This window comes from Caenorhabditis briggsae (genome assembly GCF_000004555.2).
Source record: "Caenorhabditis briggsae complete genome, chrIII, whole genome shotgun sequence".
NCBI classification, from domain to species: Eukaryota; Metazoa; Nematoda; class Chromadorea; order Rhabditida; family Rhabditidae; genus Caenorhabditis; species Caenorhabditis briggsae.
In genome coordinates this window covers 5,576,908-5,604,141 of record NC_013490.2, presented here as the reverse complement: position 1 = coordinate 5,604,141, position 27,234 = coordinate 5,576,908, and the positions used below count along the sequence as shown (strand labels likewise).

General features: G+C 37.7%; 10 protein-coding genes across 10 annotated transcripts; 5 read left to right on the top strand and 5 right to left on the bottom strand.

Annotated features, from left to right (window-relative positions):
- Nucleotides 1-3,037: 3,037 nt before the first annotated feature.
- On the bottom strand, nt 3,038-4,440 carry Cbr-exos-1 (the record flags this gene model as incomplete). The annotated part of the gene is made up of 3 exons (XM_002642199.2): nt 3,038-3,307; nt 4,026-4,247; nt 4,297-4,440. 3 exons carry the CDS (start codon nt 4,438-4,440, stop codon nt 3,038-3,040), a joined length of 636 nt encoding a protein of 211 aa, XP_002642245.2.
- A 226-nt stretch (nt 4,441-4,666) lies between these two features.
- On the bottom strand, nt 4,667-5,255 carry CBG18231 (the record flags this gene model as incomplete). The annotated part of the gene is made up of 3 exons (XM_002642200.1): nt 4,667-4,884; nt 4,935-5,094; nt 5,142-5,255. The coding sequence occupies 3 exons, from the start codon at nt 5,253-5,255 to the stop codon at nt 4,667-4,669; spliced, it is 492 nt and encodes a 163-aa protein (XP_002642246.1).
- Nucleotides 5,256-6,646: 1,391 nt separating this feature from the next.
- CBG18232 lies at nt 6,647-6,955 on the bottom strand (the record flags this gene model as incomplete). Its single annotated transcript, XM_002642201.1, has 1 exon — nt 6,647-6,955. The coding sequence occupies one exon, from the start codon at nt 6,953-6,955 to the stop codon at nt 6,647-6,649; it is 309 nt and encodes a 102-aa protein (XP_002642247.1).
- Nucleotides 6,956-6,985: 30 nt separating this feature from the next.
- Nucleotides 6,986-7,360, top strand: CBG18233 (the record flags this gene model as incomplete). The annotated part of the gene is made up of 1 exon (XM_002642202.1): nt 6,986-7,360. A coding segment is annotated over one exon (375 nt), but the record flags the coding sequence as incomplete, so codon positions are not given.
- A 1,771-nt stretch (nt 7,361-9,131) lies between these two features.
- Nucleotides 9,132-9,284, top strand: CBG18234 (the record flags this gene model as incomplete). The annotated part of the gene is made up of 1 exon (XM_002642203.1): nt 9,132-9,284. The coding sequence occupies one exon, from the start codon at nt 9,132-9,134 to the stop codon at nt 9,282-9,284; it is 153 nt and encodes a 50-aa protein (XP_002642249.1).
- A 303-nt stretch (nt 9,285-9,587) lies between these two features.
- On the bottom strand, nt 9,588-10,775 carry CBG18235 (the record flags this gene model as incomplete). Its single annotated transcript, XM_002642204.1, has 4 exons — nt 9,588-9,719; nt 9,763-10,098; nt 10,153-10,718; nt 10,763-10,775. 4 exons carry the CDS (start codon nt 10,773-10,775, stop codon nt 9,588-9,590), a joined length of 1,047 nt encoding a protein of 348 aa, XP_002642250.1.
- A 755-nt stretch (nt 10,776-11,530) lies between these two features.
- On the top strand, nt 11,531-11,680 carry CBG25993 (the record flags this gene model as incomplete). The annotated part of the gene is made up of 1 exon (XM_045243783.1): nt 11,531-11,680. The coding sequence occupies one exon, from the start codon at nt 11,531-11,533 to the stop codon at nt 11,678-11,680; it is 150 nt and encodes a 49-aa protein (XP_045100082.1).
- A 6,211-nt stretch (nt 11,681-17,891) lies between these two features.
- On the top strand, nt 17,892-20,676 carry Cbr-twk-40 (the record flags this gene model as incomplete). The annotated part of the gene is made up of 8 exons (XM_002642205.1): nt 17,892-18,108; nt 18,756-18,874; nt 19,106-19,305; nt 19,351-19,441; nt 19,494-19,726; nt 19,778-19,847; nt 19,893-20,053; nt 20,586-20,676. The coding sequence occupies 8 exons, from the start codon at nt 17,892-17,894 to the stop codon at nt 20,674-20,676; spliced, it is 1,182 nt and encodes a 393-aa protein (XP_002642251.1).
- A 2,431-nt stretch (nt 20,677-23,107) lies between these two features.
- On the top strand, nt 23,108-26,380 carry Cbr-osm-7 (the record flags this gene model as incomplete). Its single annotated transcript, XM_045243782.1, has 10 exons — nt 23,108-23,347; nt 23,584-23,943; nt 24,003-24,142; nt 24,188-24,276; nt 24,441-24,567; nt 24,628-24,717; nt 24,769-24,981; nt 25,077-25,249; nt 25,425-25,713; nt 26,008-26,380. 10 exons carry the CDS (start codon nt 23,108-23,110, stop codon nt 26,378-26,380), a joined length of 2,094 nt encoding a protein of 697 aa, XP_045096421.1.
- A 371-nt stretch (nt 26,381-26,751) lies between these two features.
- CBG18239 lies at nt 26,752-27,234 on the bottom strand (the record flags this gene model as incomplete). Its single annotated transcript, XM_045243781.1, has 1 exon — nt 26,752-27,234. A coding segment is annotated over one exon (483 nt), but the record flags the coding sequence as incomplete, so codon positions are not given.

Sequence of the window (27,234 nt, the reverse complement as noted above, 5' to 3'; positions counted from 1 at the left end):
CAATATAAAAAAAGATGATCAATTTGAATTTTAGAAACTACGTTTCTTAAAACCACGTCATCATCCCCAATGGGTATCTTTCTCTGAATCACTTGTTCTTGGCTCAACCCCATCATGTCCTCATGAATATAACAAACGTTCTTCCTTTCTTAAAAAGCTTCTTTAACATTTTGTTCGATGATCTTTTCCGTATAAGGGTGGGATTATTTTTTCTGAACTTTCCCAGAACTTGAGAAAATCTAAAGAATCTTTTCTTTATTAAGTTTTCAAGATTCCAAACTACAGTAACCCATTCCTTAAAAAACTAGCCAATTTTTCTGTTGGTGCTAAACATTTTCGTTCAAAAAAAAAGGAAGATGATGACGTGCAAAGAATAGTTTCCATTTTCGGAGTGACCAGGGCGATCAAATACATATTATAGTACGTTAAAAGAATCGAAAAATGGGACGAAGAATAAAAGGGGGATGATGCTACAGAGGAGAAGAAGAAGAAGAAGAAAATGGAAGATAGAAGAATGGGAAAAAGTAACTCTAGGACTTCCTGGTTTAGAAGTCATTATGAGTTTTCAAAGTTTTAAACAAAAAAATGAGAGAATTGCTTTTCGAAAGAACGGAGGAGCCGTCTGGAGACTAAAATGAACATGTTGCTGACAGAAAACATACTAAAATATATTGGTCTAAAATATATGCTAATGAGAATTTCTGAAAAACAGTTTCTTGGGCTCAAAGTTGGCGGTTTGAGTGGCACGCTGGATCAAAAGACAATAGTTCTGCTTTTAGAAATGGAAATAAATATTGAAAGACCACAGCATAGGATGCCCATCCCCAAAAAAAACAAATATTGAAAGAAAAGGAATTGTACAAAATCCTTCAGTAAGTAAAATAGGCGTCTTACTGTAGTTGAACTTTTCAAACAGTTTAATTTTCCCGAAATGACATGCAACTTTCAACTGTCTCAATTATCTCCACAAGATATGATTGATTCAATAAATACAAAAATGCAGATTTTTGGACTTTTCAAAGCTATCCGATGTTTCCTACCTATGTCTTCAAAACTTCAAAGTATACGCGTATACCGTATTTCCTCTAATAATAGCCCACCCAAGCCGTCTACTTTGATCTGAATCATCTCTATTTCTGTGAAAGATATCAAAGAACTGTTAACTGATAAAACATTTATGCTTTTATGATAAATAATTTACCAGTTGACAAATTTTCTATATCTTTCACAGGAATCGAGACAATTGAACTTGAAGTTGGGCGGGCTTCTATTAGAAAAATACGTTAAGAAATGTCCCACTGTTTTTCCAATACTACACATGTCGAGTGTGTTTCTTCTAACTTACGTTTCATTCTAGCGAATGCTGACAATCCTCCCGCACTTGTCCCATTTGTTCCGTTGGCTTTCCACTTTTTCTTGACCCCAAAATGGGTTGCTTGATGACTGAAATGACATTCTGACGAATGCATAATACACAGAAAATATTTGTTCTATTCTGAAGCTCTTCTAAACCTTGGGTTCGACATCTTCGTCTTCTCCATGCTTACCATGGAAACACAACACATTCAATCGTGACGGATTTATGTGAAATCCAAAATTTGACACCTTTTTTGTCTTTTTGCACTCACCTCATAATTGTCCGGTTTTGAGGAATCGGAGGTGCGATTTTGAATTGTTCGGCTGAGTGTCGTGGCACTAGAAAATCGGAAAAGAATCGATTCGGTTTGGAAAATATGATTTGGGCGCTGATTTGATAAACAAGAATGAGCAATCAGATTAGGAAAAGGAATATTAGATTGTGTTTCACACCTGGATAATATTGATATAGGGTGAAAAAGTAGCGATAAAAATGGTTTCCGATTTTCAAGAGGGATTTCGTTTATTATTCTGGTATAAAGAGTCGGAATTGTGGAAAAGAAACAGTGGCAGAAGGTCCCACAACGAAAACTACAGTAACCTAAATATATACATTTTTTTCGCGTTTGCTACTGACTTTCGTCGATTTTTCTGTTATTTTTCCCCGAAAAAAAATCGGGAAATTGAGCCTTTTGATAGTCAAAAATATGACGAGAAAATAAATTCGCAAAATAAAAATATCGGAAAACCTGTACTCTTCAATAGAATGACCTCTCTAATTGAAGGGCCCTCTGAGAGGGGCTTGGAACAATGCAAGGGCCCCTGTAATAGAAGAGACCCCTTCAAAATGTGTCGTTTAATAGGAATTGAAAATTTCTGTTCGTTTTCAGTGAAACATATCCCGGAAATTCCATAATTTCACTGAAAATTGAAAACCCGAATTTCCTGTTGAAAAATTTCAGAAAAAATAGCCGGATACAGATTTTACAGTATTTTTAGTTTACGGTAGTTGTCGTAGTGGGACCTTCGGCCCGGCCACCGGCGTTTTTCTGCCAGAGCTGAGATTTCTTGAGCCGGAATAATAACCTACAGTACCCCCTTTGCAAAACTAAAAACTGCTTTTAGAAAAAAGAAAAAACAAAGTGATTCCAACGAAAATAGGACACCTCTTTGCTTTTTGTAGAAAAAAGAGAAGAGGGCTCTTCTCCTTCTTTCTTCGTTTTCAGATGGTTCTTTTCACAGCTCATCCTCAATGCATTTTGAATTAGGCGCCACCCCCTTTTTCGCTCCATTTCTACGACTCTCGTCCTCCGTTCCGAAACACACAAAATTCATGAAAGTGGGGTCCTCGTTTTAGTGATGATGGCGCAGGGGAATCTGGGAGACGACGAAACATCAAAAAAACATCATTTCTTGTAGATGATCAGAGAGTGGAAAATTGGTTTTGCAATGGTTGGGGAACATAATCGATAAAGCTTTGATTTTTTTCATAAGAGATGGAAAAAATAGAAAAAACAACGAGGAATTCAGTAACAGCAGAATAAAATGAATCGGAATGCGAAAAGTATAGAAACAAAAGGAAACAATGGAAAGCAGTGTAATTATCGTTTTTTGAACAATAGAAATAAGATCTCAAAAAGTGCAAAAACGTAGTGGGAAGAATCAAACATCTATTCAGCCACTAGGCACTCGTTTCCATTGAATCGGTTGGCAGCATACACTTTTGCGGCACCTTTGCCATTTTCCTCGGTTCCGTCTTGCCGGTTCTTGTAGAGACTACTGTATTCCAATCCACTTTTTTCATTGGCTCTCCAAACTTTCCACGACACAGCACAACTCCGAGTTCATCTTCTGCGATGGATAGTACGAATTTGTCCTTGATTCCAGCGTCTTCACAAACTTTGGCAAGAATGTAGTCGTTCGGTCGGACAAAGTTTTTGAATGGGTCACTCTGAAATATGATAATTTCGAAACCTTTGTAACAAGGAGTTTTTTGTAAACATACATACATGAGGAGTTTTTGTAAATTTAGGGTTTTTTTGAGGTCGCGAAAATTTTTCGAATTTTGATAAATTAGCTCGTAATTTGGTGTTTTTAGGGTAAACCCAGTACGGGAAACACAATGCACTGTGTTTCAAAGCAGCGGGTCGAAAATCGCATCCCAGATAACTTTTAGGCTGAACGAAATTTAATAATTTCAAAGTTGACGTGGATTCGATTTATATATTTTTTTAATCAACGCATTGCAACTCGCGATTTTTTTTTCTCAACGTTTAAAAGTTTGGTCTTCAGTCAACGAAATTTGACACGTCGAGCAGTGATTTTTCACGTTCGATGGGGCGCGTTTTCTGACCAGGCTCTTTGAAATGGCGTGCAATGGTGTTAAAATGCGAGCTGAGAAAATTTTAGATTCCGAAATATTTAGGTCGCAATTAGAAAAAATGCTCAAAATTTACAAATCACCTCCTGTAGGGAACACAAGGGTTCTGCTGTGACATATTGTTGTGCTTTATTAAGTGACCGTTAAAAATTCAAATTTCTTGCATTTTTCAGTTGATTTTCCATCTCAAAATCACTTTTTTCATGGGTCTAGAACTTTGCCACGTCACCGCATTGGAGCGCCACAGCATACCACAGCAGTTCGAACCATGTGAGAAGACAAAACTTACCAATTCCGGTTCAAGCGGTCTCAATTTCTTCTTGGGTAACAACGCGGAAAATCTCTTCTTATAGACTTTATCACCGATACTGATAATATCACATTTTGCAAACCTCAAGCCAACAGCCATTACTTTTGCTGTAACTACGGCTCCGCTGAATGGGAGGAGCTCATTATCCATTTGATCTTCACTCCGTCGCACTTCTATTACTTGAATCAGATTATCGGATTTCTGAAAGTAACAAGTTCAATGGCTTAAGGACCAATTTCTGTGTACGCACATCTCTGAATCCGTAAACATTAACGAATCCGGCGATAGAAGAGAAGATTCGTCTGTTCGTTTCGTACAAACCATTTCCCATTTTGTAATCGCCTATTCTATCGAGAACTTTGTCTCCTGGGGCTACCAGTGTTCCCGCTATCATTTTTTCGCTGAAACAAGTGCTTTTTGGAGTGATTTTCTTGTCAGACGAACCGATACTGAAAATGAGCTAGTGAACATAATGGCATCCAAAAACTTTCAATCAAAAACAACAAGTTTATTGGAAGTAAACAAAATGAATGAGGTCAAATTGGAAGATAAAATATTGAAGGAAAACAAAAATTTGCATGGAAAAAAACTCAACAATGTGAACAACATAACAATGAGATTTAGGCAGCATCAACAGTGAGATGGTGGAGAGTCTCGGCGACCTCGTCGTAGAGCTCCTGGAAGTCAGCGCTTGGCTTGACGAAGATCAGAATGGATGGACGACGATGACCGACGGCTAGTCCGAGCTGTTCGCGAGATGGAATGTACACATATGGGATTTCCTTTTCTTCACAGATCGCTGGGATGTGCGAGTAGACGTCGATCGGGGAAACGTTTCCTGGAAAACATATTCGATGAATACAATCAAGATGATAGAAATGAGCCTACCTGCAAGAATGCAGATTCCTTTCTCGTTTTTGCGCAGCTCCTTCTGGACATCTTTGATACCCTCGCGAAGAGTTTTCTCGCCGGCAGCTGCCTTCTTGATGAGCTTGTACACCTTCTTTGCCAGTTTGCGGTTGGCTAGTGGTTGGGCGATTGGGTTTACCTAAAAATATTCGTCATGTATAAAATGCACTGACATCAAAAACATACCAGCTCGCAAAGTGCTTGATACTCATCTTTCTCGGTGGTCAGGGCCGCGACGTCTTCGGCGATCTCTGAAACTGCCGACTCGTTCATGGTCTCATCAAGATTGCGCTTGCCCATTTTTCGGACTCTGGAAAACAAATAAATTGCCGAAAATTTTTCAAGTTTTTGACAGAATTAACAGAAAAATCGATGAATATTGAAGGTGTCCTATAATGGCTGCTTTGAACAAGAAAACACACAGTTGTTAGACAATACGTCATGGAGAAAATAATTAGAAGCAGCACTAAATAATTTCGGACGTTTCTTTGGACGAAGAATAAGAGAAATTAAGTTAAAAACAAGAGAAAAATAGGTTGATTCGAAATTGAAAAAAATTGGGAAAATCTCGATTGGCATTAGAGCGCATTTGCTTTTCGACGAGAGAGTGTTGCACGACGGGGAGACGCAAAGGTTGTTGGCGGTAACACAAATAACACTGCAATGCACTGTTAATAAATGATTCCTTATTGATAAAAAGACGGGTAGTTCACAACTAGGTGAACGATGGAAGGAAAACTAAAAATTTCTAAGAAATCGGAAAAAAACAACATAAAAGGGCATACATTTTCCAAAGGAAATCTGAGTTGCTTTTGAGAAAAGCCATTTTAAAATGCATTTTACGGATATCCATAGCGACCAGACTTGGAGTGGCTGTTTTGTTTATTTCGAAGTTCGTTTCGCCAGAAATACAATTGATTGTTTAGGCCAAAATACAAAAATCGCAGTGAATTAAAAAACAAAAATTTCGAATTTTGAGGAATTCGGATGCCTGAAAATAGTCATTGATATGGAAATGTTTGTTTCTTTTCATTTTGTCGAACCACCTATATTTCTTGAGTAAATAATTGAGAATACACATACTTTCTCTTGTTTTCGGTATTCTGTCTCATCGATTCTCGCCTTCTTGCCAATTGTAAAACAGTTGAATAAATATTGCAAATACTAGCGATTTCTCCCATTCTCGTTTGCTTCGTATCGAAACGTTGATACAATTTAAATTCAGAAACCCCTGATTTATGCGAAGTTTATTCGGAAATTCCTCATTTTACCTCATTCTATTCACAGGTCAGAAAGATCTTGGTGGTGTAACATTCTAAATTTTTCGCAATTTCCAGTTTTCATCATTTTTGTTCTCAATCGTTTCGAACATAATTACAGTCTTGGATTCAGAAAAATGTAAGGCTATCCGGCTCTTCTTGGTTATTTGGGGCCTCAGAGTTTTTTTTTTGAAATTCTAGGATAACAGAAATTTAAAAAAAAACCATAATTACAAAACATTCCAAAGAAATCAGATAATTTCGAAATCCCAAAAACTTCATTGAATTCAGATTGAATATAAGAAAAAATATCAAACCATTCAGAAACATTTTTTTCCAAGAATTTTCTCTCCTGTATTTTTAATTACAACACCAGCTCCGATTCCACCTCCACCAGCTCCGATTCCACCTCCACCAGCTCCGATTCCACCTCTACCATTTCTGATTCCACCTCCCTCCACCAGCTCCAATTCCACCTCCACCAGCTCTGATTCCACCTCCACCAGCTCCGATGCCACCTCCGCCAGCTCCGATTCCACCTCCACCAGCTCCGATTCCACCTCTACCATTTCTGATTCCACCTCCCTCCACCAGCTCCAATTCCACCTCCACCAGCTCTGATTCCACCTCCACCAGCTCCGATGCCACCTCCGCCAGCTCCGATTCCACCTCCACCAGCTTCGATTCCACCTCTACCAACTCAGATTCCACCTCCACCAGCTCCGATTCCACCTCTACCATTTCTGATTCCACCTCCCTCCATCAGCTCCAATTCCACCTCCACCAGCTCTGATTCCACCTCCACCAGCTCCGATGCCACCTCCGCCAGCTCCGATTCCACCTCCACCAGCTTCGATTCCACCTCTACCAACTCAGATTCCACCTCTACAAGCTCCGATTCCACCTCCACCAGCTCCGATTCCACCTCCACCAGCTGTGATTCCACCTCCACCAGCTCCGAATCCACCTCCACCAGCTCTGATTCCACCTCCACCAGCTCCGATCCTCCGATTCCACCTCCACCAGCTCCGATTCCACCTCCACCAGCTCCCAGAGCTCCAGGTCCGGCACCCAGAACTCCGGCTCCCAGGGCACCGGCTCCCAGAGCTCCGGATCCCAGAGCTCCAGCTTCGGCTCTCTAGCTGAAGCTGGAGAACTGACTGATTCTCACTGTTTCTCTCTTCCCTTATATGCAAAAAATCCAGGGAGATCCTCTTTGCTCCAATTTTTTACCAAAAAAACTTTTTTTTCCAAAACGTGAAATTTTTCTTCCCTTTCCACTGATTTTTTTCGAATTTTGGTTCGACTCCCGCCCAGTGCTTTCTTTTTTTTCGTTTTTTTGCTTTTTGGGAAAATATATAGAACCAGCAAGTTGGTGCGCCTTCGACGCGGTTCAATTTAATGTTTTTAATTGTTCGTCGTTCCACCATTCGAAGTGAGAGACGCAGACTCCTGTGGGCAGCTTGGCACGTCTAGGGGCGCTTCCTTGGTGCATTGAGTGACTGTAGAGCTTGGCAAGAGTGAGTCCGTAAGCTCTATCACACCAGAGCTTATGGGCAACAAATATATCCAGGTTGCTACCCCGTAGGGGGAGCAACAACCTCCTAAAAAACTGGAACATTTTTTCAAAGTTTTCTAGCATGTTAAGTTTTGTTTTCTGGAAAATGCTTGATATATTAAATTGTTTGTAGAGACTGGTTACTACGAAATAATTAGGTCCTATATAGCTGAAGGCCCAAACATGTGATTCAGCAACAGTCAAAATGACACAAACTTATCACCTAAATAATTTTTTACTGGACCAAATTTTTCTTATTGTTTTGTTTTGTATTGATCATATTGTGCATTTCAATAATGTTTTTAATCAAATTGCATTTTATTTCATTTAAAAACATGATCTGGCCCTAGTTCCCCTCATGCGTCTCCATTTGAGCAAATCCTGACTGAATAATGTGCTCAGATCCCAAATATAAAAGACAAAACATAATTATTTAACGTTATCAATCAACAAATTAGATAATTATTCCAAAATCATAAGAAAAATTTGGCCCAGTAAAAAGTTATTTAGGCGGTAAGTTTGTGTCATTTTGACTGTTGCTGAATCACATGTTTGGGCCTTCAGCTATATACAGGGTGGCTGTTAATTACCCGCAATAGTTTGAGATGGTGTAACTCGAAAACTAAAAGTCAGAGAAGCATGAAACTTTACAGGGTTTCTATCGATGTGATAGAAACGTAATTATCATCAAGAGTTGCTCCACCTGGTCCCTCTTCCGACCGATGACAGCGTGAAAACGTCTCGGATGGGCATCCACTGTGGCACGCAGGTCAAAAGGTTCCATACCGCCACCAAGGAATTTTTCAGGGCTCCAAATTTGGATTAGATTTAGCGTTACTCTTGCTTCGCAAAATCCCAACACGAAAAAGTGGAGCGAACTTAAATCCGTCGAGAAATCAGACCATTCTTCTATGCGAGTTGAGACTTGCAAATGAGTCTCGAACCGACACCCTTATCGACGAAAAGAAGTGAAATATCGAAAATTGAGCAATGCTCCAAAAAACATGAGCAGAGAAATGTTCGGATGACCCGGCCTTTCTAAAAAGCTTGCCGGGATGTCTGAGCTAACACTTGTTGATTTTGGAAGTCGGACTCCAACTCTGAGGCAAACGGCGTCTCGTCGGAGAAGACCTCTCAAGATGCTCACTATGTCGCGTGCGCTTGAGCTACAGTTTTGCCATCTCTAGCCGTATCAGCTTATTGACGGTAGAGAGAATGACCACTTTACTCACACATTGAAGGGTCATGTTGAGCTTTTTTTTTGTTGACAATAAAACTTTAGTACCGTTTCTACTGGTATAAAATAACCATTCAAGCGCCTCAATCTCCATCAGAAGCTACCCCTTCTCTTCTTCAACTATGAACGTCTATTCTGTCTTCGTTTTCGCCGTTTTGGCCATCTCATCGGTTTCTGGAATCATCAATATTGGAGGAGGAAAGAAGTGCGGAAGAGGTGGAAATGGATATGGATCCGGAATCATAATCGGAGCTCCAAAGCCAGGAGGAAAGTAATTTGATATTTTCTTCGAAGTGATAAATAAAATATTTGAGTATTTGATAAAGTAGTTGCTATATACGATGACGAAAAAATTGACAAAAGACTTTTGATATTATGGATAACAATTTATCAGTTGACAACTTTTTTGTATCTTTGACAGGATCAGAGATAATTTGGCTCAAAGTAGGACGGTAGGTAATATATTAGTGAGAAAGGTAAGAACATAAAATATCATGAAAACTTCATTCACTACAAAAAATAATCAATTCACTCAATATCTATACTAAACTGTTTCTTCGACGATTTATCGTGTTTTTCTAAACAACAGACTTTTTGTATTGCTCAATGAAAGCATCATGAGCTTCTTGAACTCCTGCTTCTTCCATCAATCTCTTTTTTCGGAAATAATTTAGGATAACTTGATGAACGAAGAGGTACTGGGCGTCAGTCTGCAAGAATTGAGTCATGATATAGTCTTGAAATAACAATTACCTGAATAGAATTATTTCTCTGTTCACGGATCTTCACCAGAATCTTGTCGCCATCCTCAATGGTCTGTCCGGAAATCAGTTGATCCATCACGTACTCCAGCATGACTACTGATCCGGTACGACCAATTCCAGCTGAGCAATGAACGACAATTGGTCCTTTAGATGGTCTTGCTTGATCGAGCAGTTCAAGAATTGCCATATCAGCTGCTGGAACACCACGATCCGGCCAGTCATTCCAGTGATAGTGAGTGGTTTTTAGAGTTTCTCCACCGGGACCCTCGATCAAAACCTCTGTGGCAACTACCTTTGCTTTGCTCTCAGCTCCACGGAATTGAAACTAAATTCAAGAATCTCAATTTTTACAAAGCTCTTACAGAAAAAAAACTGTTACCGTATTCGAAGATTGAAACTTGACAGTGATCTTCTGCCCGCCTTCCTCAAACTCTAGTACATCCTTCTTTTTGTTTGGATAATACTCATAACACTTCTTGGATCCCTTCTCTAGCAAATTACAAAGCATGAAGATGAATTCAACTTTTTCCTGAAGACACATGAACCAAAAGTCGGCGCACGTCTTCTCCAACGGTGCCTGGGTACAGATGAAGCGTTTTGGATTCGTTGGAACTGCCACGTAGTTCGCGTGGATGTATTCGTGGGGCCATGGAGAAGAGAGTTTGACACGATTGTTGTCCAAGCATCCGACATCCTTGTAGCGATTTTTGCCAGCTTCTTGAGCTTCTTTGAACGCTTTCATCTTTTCAAAATCATTGAAGCGTTTCATAGTGGAGAACTCGGCACGAAGACCTTGAGGCATCTTTTCGAGAGTGCGAGCCACAAATTTCAGAATTTGTTTCTTTTGTTGTTTTCTCTCGATTGTTGTTGGCTCATCGAGTACCGTCGACTTCTGACTGCGTTCAGTGGTTCCGGTACGTGGACGAGCTCTTGATGTGCGGCGATCTGGAAAAAATGGTGTTTTAGGAACACATGCACAAGTAACGAACTATTTTTCGACATTCCAAATCGCTCCGAATATCTTCACGAATCGAGAGCTGTGAATGGTGATAAATTTAAGAATAGCCAAGATGTGTCGAGTATTTTTTACGATTAGTTGGCAGGTAAAATAAAATACGTGTTTCATGACTAGATTATGAGTCACAATCTACAAAAATATGTCTTGAATCACACAATTCAGGGAAGCATTAATGCATGAAAAATAAACGTTTTGAAAACAGTTTTTCTATTCTAGAAATATTTCAGACTTTCGCCTCGTTCGAACCACTTTCGCAATTCTGTTTGGTTTTTCGATGATAAACAGACCCTAAAGATGCTTGAGATCATTTTTATACCTATAAGAAATCTCAATTTCGTTTAGAAAATCCCACCAAACACCCAGAAATTAATATATTACAGTATCGGATTTAGAGATTGTTTGGATAGTCTGGATAAAATGTATACATTGAAGTTTTCGTTCTCAAAAAATCTGAATTCATCGTCTTTCATATTCAAGCTCAAACATCACCGAACCAATGTCCCTGTTTTTCCAAGACAATAAAACGTATAGATTATATGCTTCCGATTGCTCATAAAATGTTTTCCTACCTCCTTAGTAGAAAACGCGATCAAACTTCTCACTTCACCGAATCAATTTTTTTCAGGAAACAACTTTTTTTCCTGTTGACCATAAAACTTTAGCACCGTTTCTACTGGTATAAAATAACCATTCAAGCGCCTCAATCTCCATCAGAAGCTACCCCTTCTCTTCTTCAACTATGAACGTCTATTCTGTCTTCGTTTTCGCCGTTTTGGCCATCTCATCGGTTTCTGGAATCATCAATATTGGAGGAGGAAAGAAGTGCGGAGGCAATGGAGGATATGGATCCGGAATCATCATCGGTGCTCCAAAGCCAGGAGGAAAGTAATTTAATGTTTTCTTGGAAGTGAATAAAGTATTTGAGTATTTGATGAAGTAGTTGCTCTATAAGATGATGAAAAAAATTTGAGCCGATTCGCAACACTCGACTCTTCTCAAAGTCCATCATCAGGAAAAGTTCTGCATAATTTCTAATTTCAAGTTTTAACCGAAAGTGTCTTGCCAAAATTTCGTTTTTTCTCTCTATTTGAGTGTGTGTATTTCAATTTCAATTTCAAATTGATGCACTAAACCAGAACTTGCTTAATTTCAATCTTCTTTTTTTCTTCACTCCCTTTTTTCTCTTTTTTTTCTGAGAGCACCTTCTGCTCATTTCAGGGGGAGGAGAAAAGGGTCAGTTTCTATTTCCTTCTGATTCAAATCTACTTGTTTCCTCTTTTTTTTTCCAAATCTTATTTCTTTTTTGTCTTGCATATTAGATACTATGTTTTTTTAATGATTGAGTCAGAAATTCTGCAGTCAGGAGGCGGAGCCTACATTGCAACCCTGACACGGTTTTGCTGCAAGTTTTTTTGGAAACGGTCGCAAGGAAAATTTGGACAAGAGAACTCGTGCGGCAAAACCGTGCCAGGGCTGCAATTCAAACTCCGCCCCTGACTCTGCCCTTTTTTCGGTGGAACTTTTCCAAGCGAAAATACTTCCCTCAGAATTCGCGGGATCTCGGGTAACCTCTATTGTTGCAAAATTGGTAGAAAACTCCCAATTTGTATCTGAAACTCTATTTTTGACACTTCGACTTATGACTTGTGAATTTTAGTCAGAAATTGAGGGAAGTTTGGCTTTTAGATGGACATTGGCCAGGTATTGGTCACTTGCCCAACAACGACTCTATAGCGGGCCATGGCCAGATTTTTATTGGCTCTATGAGCGGTCTTGTCTGAAATCTGACCAACCTCCGACCAGAAGTTGCCGACGACGCTCGAAACGCTTTAAATTAAAAACAAAGGACATTTGGTCCCATTCCTTGCCAGGCCAACGCCGAGAATTATCCTACTTTTCTAGACAAATCAGGGTCAACCGCTGGCAGAAATTCCGGAATCCCTTCAAACCGATTTCTCTCAAAAGAACTGCTCCTCCTAAAAAGAACAAATGTCACCATATCTCCCGAAAACGGACTAAAGTTTGTTGTTTGTCTTCTCTCTTTTTTTCTTCGTCTTCTTCTTCATCCTCACTTCAAGGTGTATCATCATCTTCATCATCATTTTTAGCAATTCCCTTGAGAGTATTCCAATCGCCAAAAGAGACTTTCTTTCTACTTCTCAACACAACAACGAGATTCGATTCGATTCAAAGAGTTTTCCCCTTTTTCCTTTTTCTACCCGTATGTGTCTGTTTCGAAATGATAGGGGGTCCCCTTCTTTCCTCCAAATTGCTCATAAACTCTTCTTTTCTTTTTCGGGAAATTGGAAAAGAGTCCAGATATATTGAACCAGATAAACGGTTTTGGTTGCGGGCAGAGGAGAAGAGGACCACCAGAAGAGAGCGTTTTGTGCCTTTCATTTGAATACTGATCCTTCATTTCGAATATTCCGAAAAAGAGAATTTCAAGTTTTTTCTTCTTTGGTTTTTTTTTCTGTCAGAACAAAAATAAAAACTTCGGACGGACTTCTTGTCAGATTCTGATGAAATAATGTCGACAAGTCTTCAAAGAGAAATTCTTCCCCTAGATTTCGAACCAGTTTGTGGGCTTTCAGAATTTTTCTCCGAAATAAATTCCGAAAAAAAAATCTTCTAGAAGTTTCTGAATTTTTCATAAAGCTCTGAACTTTTTCTCGAGAGCTACAGTTTTCAGTTTCAGTAGGAATTTGAGTTTTTATCGGAGTAATTTCAGAAGAAGGATTCGGTTTTTATGGTCCGGCCCTCTACAGATATTTTGATGAATGATATAGAAAACATTCAAAGAAAAATAGAAAAATGGAAAACTAGATTTTTATGGAGAAGGTTTTTGATGATTATCAACTTGGTGAAAACTGATAGTTGTTTTTTTCAGCAATCGAGTTTTCCATTTTTCTATTTTTCTTTGGTTATTTTTGCTAATAACATGTAATTTCACTCGAAAGCCCTTGAAATTTCCTACGAAACTAAAAATTTTACATTTCTCTAGCTCAAAATTAAAGCGAGTTATGCGCCTTTGAACTTTGAAGGGGTCGCAGAGAAGTTAGATAACTCTCGCTTCTCTGCGTCTCGCGAGCGAATTTTTGAAGGCGCATATCTGGCCCCATGTTAGAAATGACCTAGAAAGTTTATACTTTTTTTTATGATGGACTTCAATCAAAGCTTCGAAAACCTTCTGGAAGTTTTCAGAAACTGGAAGTGATTTATTTTTTGTAGCATTTTCTAGTAGCACGCGATCTCAATCTGAATCGCCATCGTAACCGATGATTATTTTTGCCCTATCACGCTAATTTCTTCCACCCAGAAGTCAGTTTTTTGACACAATGGAACCAACGACTCCATTTTACTGTTCCAACCTTTTGGACCTTCTGAACTCTTCCCCTTTCTAATCCCCTACCAAAAAATCGTCGTCATTTTTTCAATCCTTTCTTTTTCCCTTTTTCAAAAATGTCATTTCACCCAAAAATGAGGTATCATAAATTCTCTAAAGAACGTGTTTTGTCCTTTTCTCTTCTTCTTCTTTTTCTACTCCCATCTTTCTTTGTCTTTTCATAGAAGGTGGCTCCCGGCACAACAATGTATTCGCTTCAGAGTAAATGATAATCGATGGGATATCAAGTACCGATTATTCCCCAATGGTCGAGGCAGATCCATGGGATTTGGATCAGTTGCTCAGTGGAGAACAGGTAACGTTTTTTTGAATTTGAAGAACAAAAAACGATGTATTGGAATTTGCTGAAATTTGGGAAAAACTGTATATGGGAAAATTTTAAAAATGAATCTGTTATAAGTTCCAGAACTTGGGAGTTCTTCATACAGGTAAACTTTGATAGTCCGCACTAAAATAGTAAATGTATCGCATACCGTAATACCTGTATTAGAAGGGCACCATTAATAGGAGGGCCCCCATCAAAAAAGGTGTTGTTTGAAATTTAAATTTTCCGTACGTTTTAATGAAAAATATATGAGATTTCACAATTTAATGAAAGTGTGTTGAAACACTTTTTGTGCTCAAAATTTTGCTCAATTTTGGTGAAATTGAATGATTTTCATGAATTTTGAACGGGAGTTTGCCGAGTTTTTCTATGAAAAATTTCTGGAGAAAATGACCGGAAAAAATATAAGGGCCCCTCTAATATAAGGGCCCCTCTAATTGAGGCCCCAGTTTCAGGGCCCCAGTTTCAAAACGTGTTCGATCAGAAAAACCATATTTGAAAACCCTAAATTAGTTTGTATAAGAAGGACCGGTCCTTTTAATACAGGTTTTACGGTATTTTTGTCTAGTATCAGAAGGCGAGGATAAATTTTAACGGTCGCTGATTTTTTCACGAATTTTGAAAAAAAATTCTGGGCACTTTTTGAAATTGGAAAAAAAAATATTTAAAATTGAAAACTGTGAACACTTATCGCAAATGAAAACCACTACTAACTCAATTTCAAAAAGTGCAAAACTGATCCAATGAAACATCATTCTTCTCCTCCTCCTTATCCTACTCCACTCGATGATCCCAGCCAATTTTCTAAATTCAGTCCCAAATGAGCCAAAGGCATTCCGTCGAAAGGGATTAATTTGGAAATTGACTCGGGAGGAGGAGAAGGAAGGACCCATCAAATAAACTTTCAAATTAGATAGTATTAAAGACGAAAGGACGCAGAGTTACTGCAAAAAGTGAAAGCTCTCATTTTGGGGAAAAAGAAGAGGCTGTTTTTAAGGTATTAGGAGGATCACTATACTGTCTGAGCTCTAGGCTGAAAAAAGGTAAGTTTGAAGGGCTCTTCGAAACCGTGGTAATACAGGCGAATGGAAGAATTTCAGACCACAAAAACAATTTAAGAGTTTCTAAATATGTCTTTTTTTCTGATATAACAAATTTCGAGACATGAGAAAATCCATAATTTATTTTTTCGAATTTTTTGGAGTTTCAAAATGTGTTCCATTAGAAAAAGCATATTTGAAAACCCTAAACTGGTTTTTGTAGTCTCAAATTCATTCATTCGCCTGTACTACCCTGGTTTCGAAATGACTGGTTTCGAAGTGTCGCAGTTTCGAATTGACGCGGTGCCGTTTGGAGTAATTTAGGTGTTTCTTCCGGTGAAATCTTTTTTTCCGATATCTCAAATCCACTTTTTCAGATTTCAGGGTAACTACAGTAACTTATATTTATGCAAAAGTTCAAATTCAGGGTTCCATGAATACAGCAAACATTTAGAAGTTGCGAAATGTTCCCTATAAAACTAGGGAGAATTTTTTCTGCACTTTTTTCCCTTTTTTTCTGTTTTCTATGTTTTTTCGTTGAAGTTTCGATGTCAGGAATATAAGTGAGTCCGTGTGAAATATCGCCCATTCTGTATCCTTTGGGACCGGTTTTTAGAACAAAAAGAGTCTTTTTGAGCAAAAATGATGATGATGAGCATGTTTCTCTAGAATCAGTCTTCTTCTTCTTCTCACTTCCTTATTTTCTGTATGATTTTATACTAAACCAAAGTTAAAAAATCTCAAAAATGCATGTAAGTTTTTTTAACCGATTTCTGATTTAATCAAAGAAGAAGGGACACTGAGAAGAAACAAAACCAATTGGTTTGTTTTTGTTTGTGCAAATTTGATTTGCACCGCCCAGGGAAATCTGCTAAACTCTTGTTCTTGGTTTTTTTGTTTGACTGGTCAGTTTGCACGAAAAGATATGTGTATACTTTTTCAAATGTTTTTCTTCTGGTTAGTGAAATTTTGAAGTGCGAACCAAAAATTTTGAAACGTAGATATTACGCTAGTACAAAAAAAACCGGAGCTGTGGGTGAGAAACGGCGGTAGATATGGCCAAAGGTCCCAAAACGATAGCTACCGTATCCTGAAAATGCTTTTTTTCTATGAGTTTTTTTTGTGAAAAAAATTTACGAAAATTATAAAAAACGAGATAATAAGTACTGAAAATAAAAATCCTTTTAGGTTACTATAGTTTTCATTGTGGGATCTACAGTCACTTATTTTTTCTAATTATTTTCTGACCAATTTTTTTTGATTTTCCGATGAATTTCGTAAATCTCATAAACTTTTATTTGAAAAGCCGTTAAAAACCGTTAAAATTTCATTCGAAAAATCGTTAAACATTCGAAAAATTGTAAAATTTATCCCTCAAAATAGAATTTAGGCCTCAAAATAGTTACGAAAATACATGCTCTTTTAAATGTACCTTTAAGGGTTTTGCTACCTTAGCTCCGCCCACTTTCGAATTTTTGGCTGCAGCACGCATTGAAATTGGACCAGAGGAATTAATTCTGAAAAGAAAACGTTTAAGGTGTAGTTGTCGTTGTGAGCCACAGCTCCGGTGTTTTGTACAATTTTTTCTTCCAAACATTGATCTGAAGCTTCCCGTAACACCTTTTTGTAGCTTTATTTCGAAAATCCCCTCCCGCTCCTGGAGTTAAGTGAACTGCCAAAAGAACACAATAGAAAAACTGACTTCATTCATAAAAAAACAGAGTTTCGGATTTTTTCCCTCGAGAATCTTCGTGTTCTTCTTCTCTTGTTTCTTCTTTTTTGCTTCTTCTGTTTCCAACGATGAAAATTCATCAAATCCACGTCTCCAGGGTGTTGTTATTGTTCAGAAGGAGAAATGGAAGGAAGAAGAAAAGAAAAAATAAAACTCATTTTCGGAAACCGAGAAAAAGGAAGAAGAAGCAATTCGCACCCTTTAGGATGAATGTTTCAACTTTTATGACCTTTTTTTCGACCAGAAACAACCAGAACAAACGTTTCACAATACGAAACTTTAGTTTAGCTCTCTGTGTCCTTCTATCTTTGTAAAAGTTTCATGTGTTTATTTTATTATTCCTCTGATTCAGATGCCATTTGTGACTTCTCATCTACCGTATACCCCTGGAAGGGTCGGCATGTTTGCTCGTTCGATGCACCAACATCATCATATGCGAAGAAGACAAGATCAGAATGAAAATGATGTATTTTTAAATGAAATAAAATCTACAAGAACAGTTTTTTGTCAGATTCCCAGCCAAATAACGAAAAACCACATTCCCCCAGTCGTATTACAAACGTCAATCAATCAAATTTTCAGATCACACAGCGACCAATGGCCACGTGGAAGAGCTATGCTAGAATCATATTGGCTCATGTCAGTCTTATCGTTTTATCAGTTGTTTATGTTGGATTCGGTGCTTTTCTGTTTTATCAATTGGAGCAACCGAATGAAGTTGAAGTGAGAGCAAGAAATATTGAGAGGTTCAATATACACAAAAGGCAAATGATTGATCATTTATGGGAGATGAGAAGCAGTGGAATTGGACAACGTAAGTCGGGGTTATGATGGGTGTGGGAAATCTTAGGAAAAACTGAGTAGTTGGTTTTTCAAAAAATCTTTCACAAAATGTGTAAGGGAAATATTCTTTGGAGATGTGGTAATGCAGATAATGGATTTAAACCCCCGAAACTAATTTTAATGATTGAGTAGTTACATAGTGGCGTAAAATTATTCGGACTGATAAAAACAGACTTTATTTTTAGATAAGACTTTATTTTTAGATAAGACTTTATTTTTAGACATAAGTTTCTTGGAAACACGAAAACCGGTATCAATAAAATTTTATGTTTGATTCGAAGCTACTGAAATTTTCAAAGCGAATTCTCAAGCCTTAGGTTTGTATGAATGTTCAAAGATGAATGGCAAATTGATTCTTGCAGTTGTGATTTTCATGAGATGAAACAACTCTGACAAGCGATAACTCAGCTCACCGTTGATAAGGAAATTTGAAACTTGGCCTGTTTATGGATGAATTTTTCGAATTGTTGTATTCCAAATTTGAACTAAATATATCGTTTAATTGAAATTTTATGCTGGTACAAAAAGTCCGGGTAAATCTGTGCAACCTGTACAAATAACAACCTGGCAATCGTCTTTTACGGAATCTCTAGATAAACAAGGGGTATGAATTTTCAGACGTCGTCGAAGACATGGCTGTGAAATACGTGGATAATGTGACCAGAATTCTATTCGAAGCCTTCGACACTCATTGCATCGGAGCAAAACATTTGAGACCTGGTGGCGAGGATGAGGATGTGAGTGTTCATTTGTGTTTGAGTTCTGTGCACCGAAAACTTTGAGCTCAATTATCTCGCTTCATTCTGAATCTATCAAAAAGCGGTCAACTGACAAAATATTTATCAATCTATCACCAACATTTCAGTTTACTATTTTTTGATATATTTTATCGGAAATATATGGACTTGAAGTTTGGGTGACACTTTATTAGAGGGTAACCCAATTGTGAAATATTTGCCGTTTTACAGTACAACTGGACGTATATGACCGCATTGTTCTTCACTACCACCTTGCTCACTACCATTGGATACGGTAACTTGACACCTGTCACAGGAAGAGGAAAATTTCTATGCATTCTGTATGCACTGTTTGGTGTCCCACTGATTTTGATAACCGTTGCTGATATCGGAAAGTTCTTGTCCGAGAATATTGTTCAGTTGTATACATGGTAAGCTTTTTTTGCGAAAAAAAGAAATCAAGAGATCTTCTTGAGGTATCGAAAACTGCGAGAGAAGTGCTCGAAACAAAAGTACAGCGTAATTTCAAACAAGGATGACAAGAATAAAGAGGGAGATTTGAATTTGGTTTGTTAATTTGATATCTATGTGTATTCTTTCAAATTTTATTAAAATTTAGGATCACTTGGAAAACTACATCTCGATTCCTATATTCCTAATTGTTGCCATTCTTCTGAGCTACATAACATTTGGAGCTGTTGTTCTGAGCATGTGGGAAGGATGGGATTTCTTTTCTGGGTTCTATTTCAGTTTTATCACAATGACAACTGTTGGATTCGGAGATATTGTCCCCTTGAAACGAGAATATTATATTTTGGATCTGTGTTATATTATCATAGGATTATCTATTACGTAAGTTAAGCTATAAAAGATGACCTAAAAAACTGACCGAATAATTTTCAGCACCATGTGTATCGATTTGGTGGGTATTCAATACATTCGAAAAATGCATTATTTTGGAAGAGCCATTAAAGTAATTATGCCTTTTCTACTAACGATCCAAAATCTTGTTTTTTAGGACGCTCGATTCGCTCTTGTAAATGTTGGTGGAAAGATGGTCCATGTTCCGGATTTGATGAGATATGCAAGTGTTTTACAACAAAAATATGGACAGAAAAAAACGCATGATACGATTATTGTGAAAGGAGCATATGCTCCAAAGGATTTGAGCAAGATTCGGTAAGGGATTTTGAGAAAATAAAACTTTGACAACAAAAAAGTTTTCCTGAGATTTTGTGTTTGGCGCTATTCTTCGGGTTTCTCAGTGAAAGGAAAGAATGTGTTTCAGTCTAAGCCTATAGTTTTAAACAAAACAGCAAAATATTCTGAAAAAATCCAGTTAAAAAAAGTACAGAAATTCGCGAAAAGCAGCGAAATTCTCACTATTTACGCTGAAATTTTTTCCAGTATTTTTTTGTTTGAAAACGCAGGAAAAACGGCGTTTTAACTCAAGCCTATAATATGAAACAGAGAAAAACCCATTTTGAAAACTATTCCATTAAAAAAGTACTGAGATTCCCAAATATCAGCGAAAATTTCCACATTTTAAACATAATTTTTTAAGATACTTATTTCTCTGTAATTCCAAAAACACAGAACTTCAGAAGCCTTTGTTTTTCTAGAGAATCTCTGACTATCAGAACTACAAACTTTTGAAATTTCGAATTTCGAGATTAACATTCAAAAATTTTAGCAGTATCGAATTCTTCAGATTTATCGATTTCGGAGCTTTGGCGTCTATGGAAAGTTGGCAGTCGTTATGGTCCATACTAACAGGGAGGACCCAGGAAGTTCATGTTTAATTCTCCATTTTGTTTTTATTAATTTCTCAGTCGGGTCTCTTTATATTATTATATTATTATTTTGCAATTTCTTGTTCATTTCGTTGTCATTCGTGTTTAGTAATAAATAAACAATAAATTCAAATAATTGTTCATCAAAATAGGCTTCTTCTTCTAATTTTGCAGAATCAACCCAGAAGCATTTTTTAGTGTAATATACAACAATTTTGTTCTTTAAAGAGGAGGAAAAAAGGAGATAAACAGGTTATCAGGGTCGTATTTCATAGACAAACTGATATGGGAAACTGAGATGAATGGACGAAATTAAGGTGAAGAATTGTAAGCCAGTGGGTGCAGTGTGTGGGAGTTTTGTGTTTTAGATTTTACACATTACGTCACAGGATCAAAGAGATGAAGTTGAGGAGAAGAATACAATGGTTTTGCAGAGTAACTCAACATATAAAAACTACGGATACTGTAGAACAGAATTCTCGGCGAGGCTACAATAGAAAGGATTCTACAGTACCGGTTAATAAGAATACAAAAACGCGTTTTTCACTTGATTTTGAGGGGGGGTCTTTGCCGGAATCTGACCAAGCTCCGGCCAGAAGTAACCGGCGGCGCCTGAGTTTGCATTCGCAGAATTTTGGACCCCTTTTTCCTGTGTTTGTACTGAAAAAAAAATGAAAAAAGGTAGGGGTCTTTCAAAAATCGGCAAACAACTGAAAACTAGGAATTTTGAAGAAAAATATAGCTTATTTGAGTCCTATTCACAAAGTTTAATGTACTAAAAACACATTTTATTCTTGATTTTACAATACTGACACATTTTCAATATCACGAGATCTCCATTTCGATTTCTGGTTACTTAACTTAACTTCAAAATTTAACTTGTTCATCACAAGATCTGCCTCCTTCTCCTTCCGTTCCCATCTCCAAAAATAGCCGATTTTGACGTCAAACTTTTGATCTTCTCTTTCCTCTCCTCACCTCGAATCGTGTTCTTCAAAGATATCCAACCCAAAAGTTGCCATATCTCTTCTCTCTCATAATCAATCATTTTGTGAATTCACGTATTAGCACACAGTACTTATTCATACACACACCCCGATCGGTACATCTTCTTTCGTTTCCCCCAACTGACTCCTCCCCATTTTTTCGTCAAATGGATCAGTTGATTTAGTGTTAAGTGATACACGCTGCTTCTCAATGAGGCTTCTGCTTATCACCTTATCAGAACGGATGCCGTCGTTTTCACTGTATCACTGTATTGCGTAACCGTCCTTGCGCCTTTTCTCTAGTTGATTTTCGAACTAAAATATTGAAATCGATGGATCGGTTGATCCATGGATCAGGAGGAATGAGCGATATAACATATTTGCCATATAATTTTCAAGTGCCGTAAAAATTGTATTAGAAGGGCCCCTGAAATTGAAGGATCCCTCTAAGTGAAGCGCCCTTTTGTTAAATCACTGATAGTGACACATCGATTAATGTGGTCAACTGATTTTTGTTTTTGGTTCTTGTTTTCCTTTAATATAGGTGATTTTTTTTATTGTAATGAAATTATTGATGGATTTCCAGTAGAAACTCTCACCAAAAACGATTTCCCTCTAATAAAAGATCCCCTCCTCAGCAACTTCATGTCGAAATGTTAACAAGTAGTTTTTATTTAAAAATAAGCTCTATAAGAATTGACAAAGGATTTCACAAGATGCGTAGACTACTTTCCTGTTTGAGTAAATGAAATACTCACACAAAAATTTATCCTAGTTGCTACAGACTCTAATTGTAAGAATGATGTATGTTAATTCTCAATTGTCAAACTTCTGATTCCCAGATACCGTAGAACCTGTAATAGAAGAGCCCTCACATTGTCAAGTTTGAGCTCAATTATCTCAATTTTTATGAAAGATTTCAAAAATGTGCCAACTGACAAATCACTTCTGATATTGTGATAATCAGTTTATCAGTTAACAACTTTTTTATATCTTCAACAGATCACTTTTCCAGTCAATCAAAAAGTGTCTAGACACCTTATGTCTAGTTACTGTTTCAACTTCCAACAATTATTATCAGTTTAATATCACTTCAATATGTGATTCCCCCGATCAATCTCTCTAAATCTCCCGTTTCACCTGATCATCGCCCAAATTTTTCATTAAGAAGGAGAGGCGAATAAAGCAAAAAAAGATTACAAAAATTGGGGTGATGATACCTCGTTTTTCTACTTGAGAAATGACTTCATCTTCAACCCGTTTCTCCCTTTTTTGAGATAATAGAGACAAAAAAAATCGAAAACGAAGAAAGTGATTATTCATTGTTCTCCAATTTTCCCTTTCGTAATATAATTTTTTGTTGTTTCGAAGTTTTGAACACTCTTCCAATTTTTAGCATTTCAGAAGTCCCATTTCCTATCATATCCGGATTCTCCAGAAAACAGCAATTTTCAATGAGATTCGGGTGCTTATGGGCACTCTCATTTGGTGTCCTATTCTCAGTTTTTCTGACGTCGTCTGCCTATGAACTTTCCATAAATCATGATGAAGTGACGGATTCTGACCGAAGAGTTCTTTTGGAAATAGCCAGAGCAGTGAAGAGAGTTAAGAGGAACCCATTCGAAACTGAGAGAAGTTCCGATTTGAGGGAAAAGGAATCAGACAGCGGGGATTTGATTTCTGGAGATGATGAGGTAATTGATTTTTAAAAAACCTGTAATAGAAGGGCATTGAAGTTTGAGCTAATTTTTCTTGCCCCTTATTCAAGATATCGAAGATGTGTCAACTGATAAGATGATTGTGATATTATGATCAGCAATTTATCAGTTGACAGCTTTTTCAAATCTATAACAAGAAGCAAGATAAATTGGTTCATTTTGAAGTTAGGGGCCCTTCTATGACAGGTTTTACAGTATGCTGGTTTTTTCAGAGAGAAGGAGGCGGAAATCGCGGAGACAAAATTGAGCACTTTGACGGTGGCAAAGATGATTACTGTGATCGATTCGAGCAGCATTTCCAATATTTCTGTGTTGGAGAGACTGACAAAACGGACAAAAATGCATATGTCATCAAAAAATTCTGTCCAAGTTACAAGACGGCTTGCAGACATAAAGCCGTTACCTCATCAGTATCTCTGACTTCCTGGCCCACGGATCCATTTGAGAAAGAAATCACAGTGACGAGTAGACCTGTGTCAGTTGGAAGAGCAAGACCAACTCCAAGAAGACGTTACAGTGATGAAGATTCCGATTCTGCAGAAGACGAGGAGATTTATTATGCAGAACTGAGAGTGAGTTGCAATCGAATTGTAATATATAGTGACCATACCATATAAACTTTTTATTCCAGAAAAGATACCCATGCAAACCGGACTGCGATAAGAGAATTTTCGCGCATTGTACAGAGGAATGTAAGTGTGATTATATCTATCCAGTGGTTCAACGATTCTGTAATCCACCACCAATGCCACTCTTCTTGAATACTTGCAGGTAATTAAGTAGGAACTGTTTCTAGATAATTTATTTTTTTTAAAGATTATGGTATCATGGATGTCCGAAGTACGAGCGATACCATTATTCCTCTCAATTTGTCTACTCCAAGGCTGAAAAAGGAAAAGTGTTGCGTAAGTTTTCTCATTGAATATAAGACCATTTTGAGGCCAAAAATATTGGTGGCCTAAAAAACTCAACTTGCAAAAGTTAGGCCACCAAGCCTAGAAAACTTTTCTGATAAAATTTAGGCCTTCATATCAACGTCACCACTCATTACACCTCATTGTTTTTCTAGCCGGAACTCCTGAACAGAGTGCTGTCAATCCTTATGGCCTCCCTCAACCAGCTCCACTCCGAAGAAATAGAGCACTCGCGCTGGCTCCGATTCGTCGTCAAAAGAGAGACACCGAGGAAGATTCGGAGTAATTTTCTATTTTCGTTTCTCCAATAGTTTCAATTTGTATGTGTGACCCAATTTTCAGAAATAATGAAGATTTGGTGGTTCCACCTCCAGTCCCAGAATCCGCTAATGTTCGAGTAGCAAAATCGTCTTCTCCAGAGGAGAAAGATAGGTATTCAGCATTTATTTTTGAAGACAAGTTTTGAGAAAGAGAAAATTTCAGAGAGGAAGTCTCGCTCACTGCTCCACAGTCGAGAGCAATTCTTCAAAATTATCAAGAATCGATGAAGAGTAAAGAGAAGAAGAGGAGGTCGAGAAGGAAGAAGCTTCGCAGAAGACGTCGTCATCGTCAACGATACAATTCGGATAAGGATTTTGAGATAAGATCCACTACGGCAAGACCGCCCACGCCCAGAGAGTTGTGGAGGGTTTTGAAGTGAGTTATAATTCATGTGCGAGCTCTGGAATTCGGAAAGTAGAAAAAAAATCAAGATAATTCGAAACTTCAATATATCGAAATCTGATTTTCAGACAACTAAACGGTTTGACCTCTGGACCTGGAGCTCTTGGAATAAAAAGTTCCCCAGCTACTCTGAAAGGTGGCAATGATCCATCCGCCCGAGGAGGACTAGACGGCCTTCTGGCTTCAGTAACTCAGCCACAAAGAGAAAGAGATGAAACTGCAAGACAATGGGCTGCAGTTGGTGGGTATTATGGATAACAATACTGTCTTTTTTACCATTTATTAACCATTTAACACTATAATCATGTTTTTGTACAATTTTAACCTATTAATAAAGTTTCATAACACATTTGTCTAATAAACGTCTTTTCTCTAAAAAGACACATAACTTGTTTGACTCATAAGGAAACCTTCAGCAACGGATCCAAAGACACTGACTGAAAACATAGTTCATGCAGTGGCTACTGAAAAAGTAGAGGAGAAAACAGTGAATAAAGAGGAAGATCAAGAAGAACCAGATTTCAACAGTACGTTCGGATTTTTTAGTTTAGATTCAGAGAGAAAGATTTCAGAAATCAAGCCAAGAACATTTTCATCATCAGCAGCGACTACGGCAATAGTAGATGAGAATCCAGGGAAAGCAGTTCCACAAAAGAAGGCATCGAGTGGTAGAGCCAAGCGAGTTTTATTGGAAAACAACATACCGTTCCACTTGTAATAGAAGGGCTCGGATACTGTCAAGTGTCAGCTCAATTATCTTGACTGCTGAAAGAGATATCAAAAATGTGTCAAATGATAATGTTTGTGATATTATAACAAACAATTTATCAGTTGACAACTTTTTTATATCTTTGACAAGAACCGAGATAAATTGGCTTCAAATTGAAAGTTGGATGACCTTCTATTACAGGTTTTACGGTCAATAATCGCATTCAAGAATGTTTCCAAAATTCTAGATCCACTACTCTGTAAATTCTAGCTAAATAGTGATATTTCCAGAGCTCATCAAGGAAACATCCCAATCCTTCCATCCGACGCAGCATTCGCCGCACGAGGAGGCGGCGATGACACCTTCCGTGCGTTCGATGGACTTTCCGACAGTCGTGGTCTCGTTCACACCCCTCGGAGTAGATCTCCCTTCACAAAACCTGGTCTCTGGGAACCGAATCCTGCCGATCCTCACTCGAGAGATCCAGCCAATAAATATTGGTATCATCCGGAATCCGTTGGTGTTGATTGGTTGAATGGACAACTTCAGTGGGGAGGACATTGGGCTGTACCAGCTGCAGGAGCAGGAGGAACTGCTGGAATGAGTGCTGTTCATTTCCCGACAATTGGATCGTTCTTGAATATCCCAGATGATTACGATTAGAACATGGAAAGACTAGGTACCGATATGCAAAAACATTTGAAATCAGGGATCTTTTATTTATTAAACTCTTATTTTGTTGTTACATTTTATTTTCGTTGTTTTCTTCCTTAATATAATTATGTTTGTACATATTATGATAAATTTCTCCAAAATGATCTAATTTTGTTTGTATCATAAATTGAAATCGAAAAATTAGTTGCAATTTCTCTTCTCATCTTTTTAATGTCAATAAAACAACTCTTGATTATATTTTTTCAAGTTTATTGAAATTAAAATCTTATATACAATCAAAGAAAAGTTCAACTCGTAACACACAAAAAGATATTTAGAGATCTACAATAAATAATTGAATTAATAAAAAGAAAAATGATTTAATCGACCTCTTCAACAGTTGGTCCCTGTGGATAGTTGTTTGAATTGAATCCAGAAAATCCAGGATTTCCACATCCAGAAGAAGGTTGTTGCTGTCCAGATTGATGCATTTTGGAGAGAATTGATTGACAGACACACTTCAATTCCTTATCCTTTGCCTCAATCTCATCCTTTTCAGCCAATTGATTTGAATCCAACCAACGGAGAGTCTCTTCAACAGCTTCTTTCGCACGATTCGAATCTTCAGATGGCAATTTTGATCCGTATTCATCAAGAGCTTGTTTGACTTGGAATGCATATGCCTCCAACTGATTACGAGCCAACACACGTTCTCGTTGTTCTCCATCTTCCTTTTCGAATTGTTTTGCCTCGTTAACCATTCGATCAATGTCTGATTGAGACAATCGTCCTTTCTCATTTCGAATTGTGATCCGATTCGTTTTTCCAGTCGATTTATCCTCAGCTGACACATTCAGAATTCC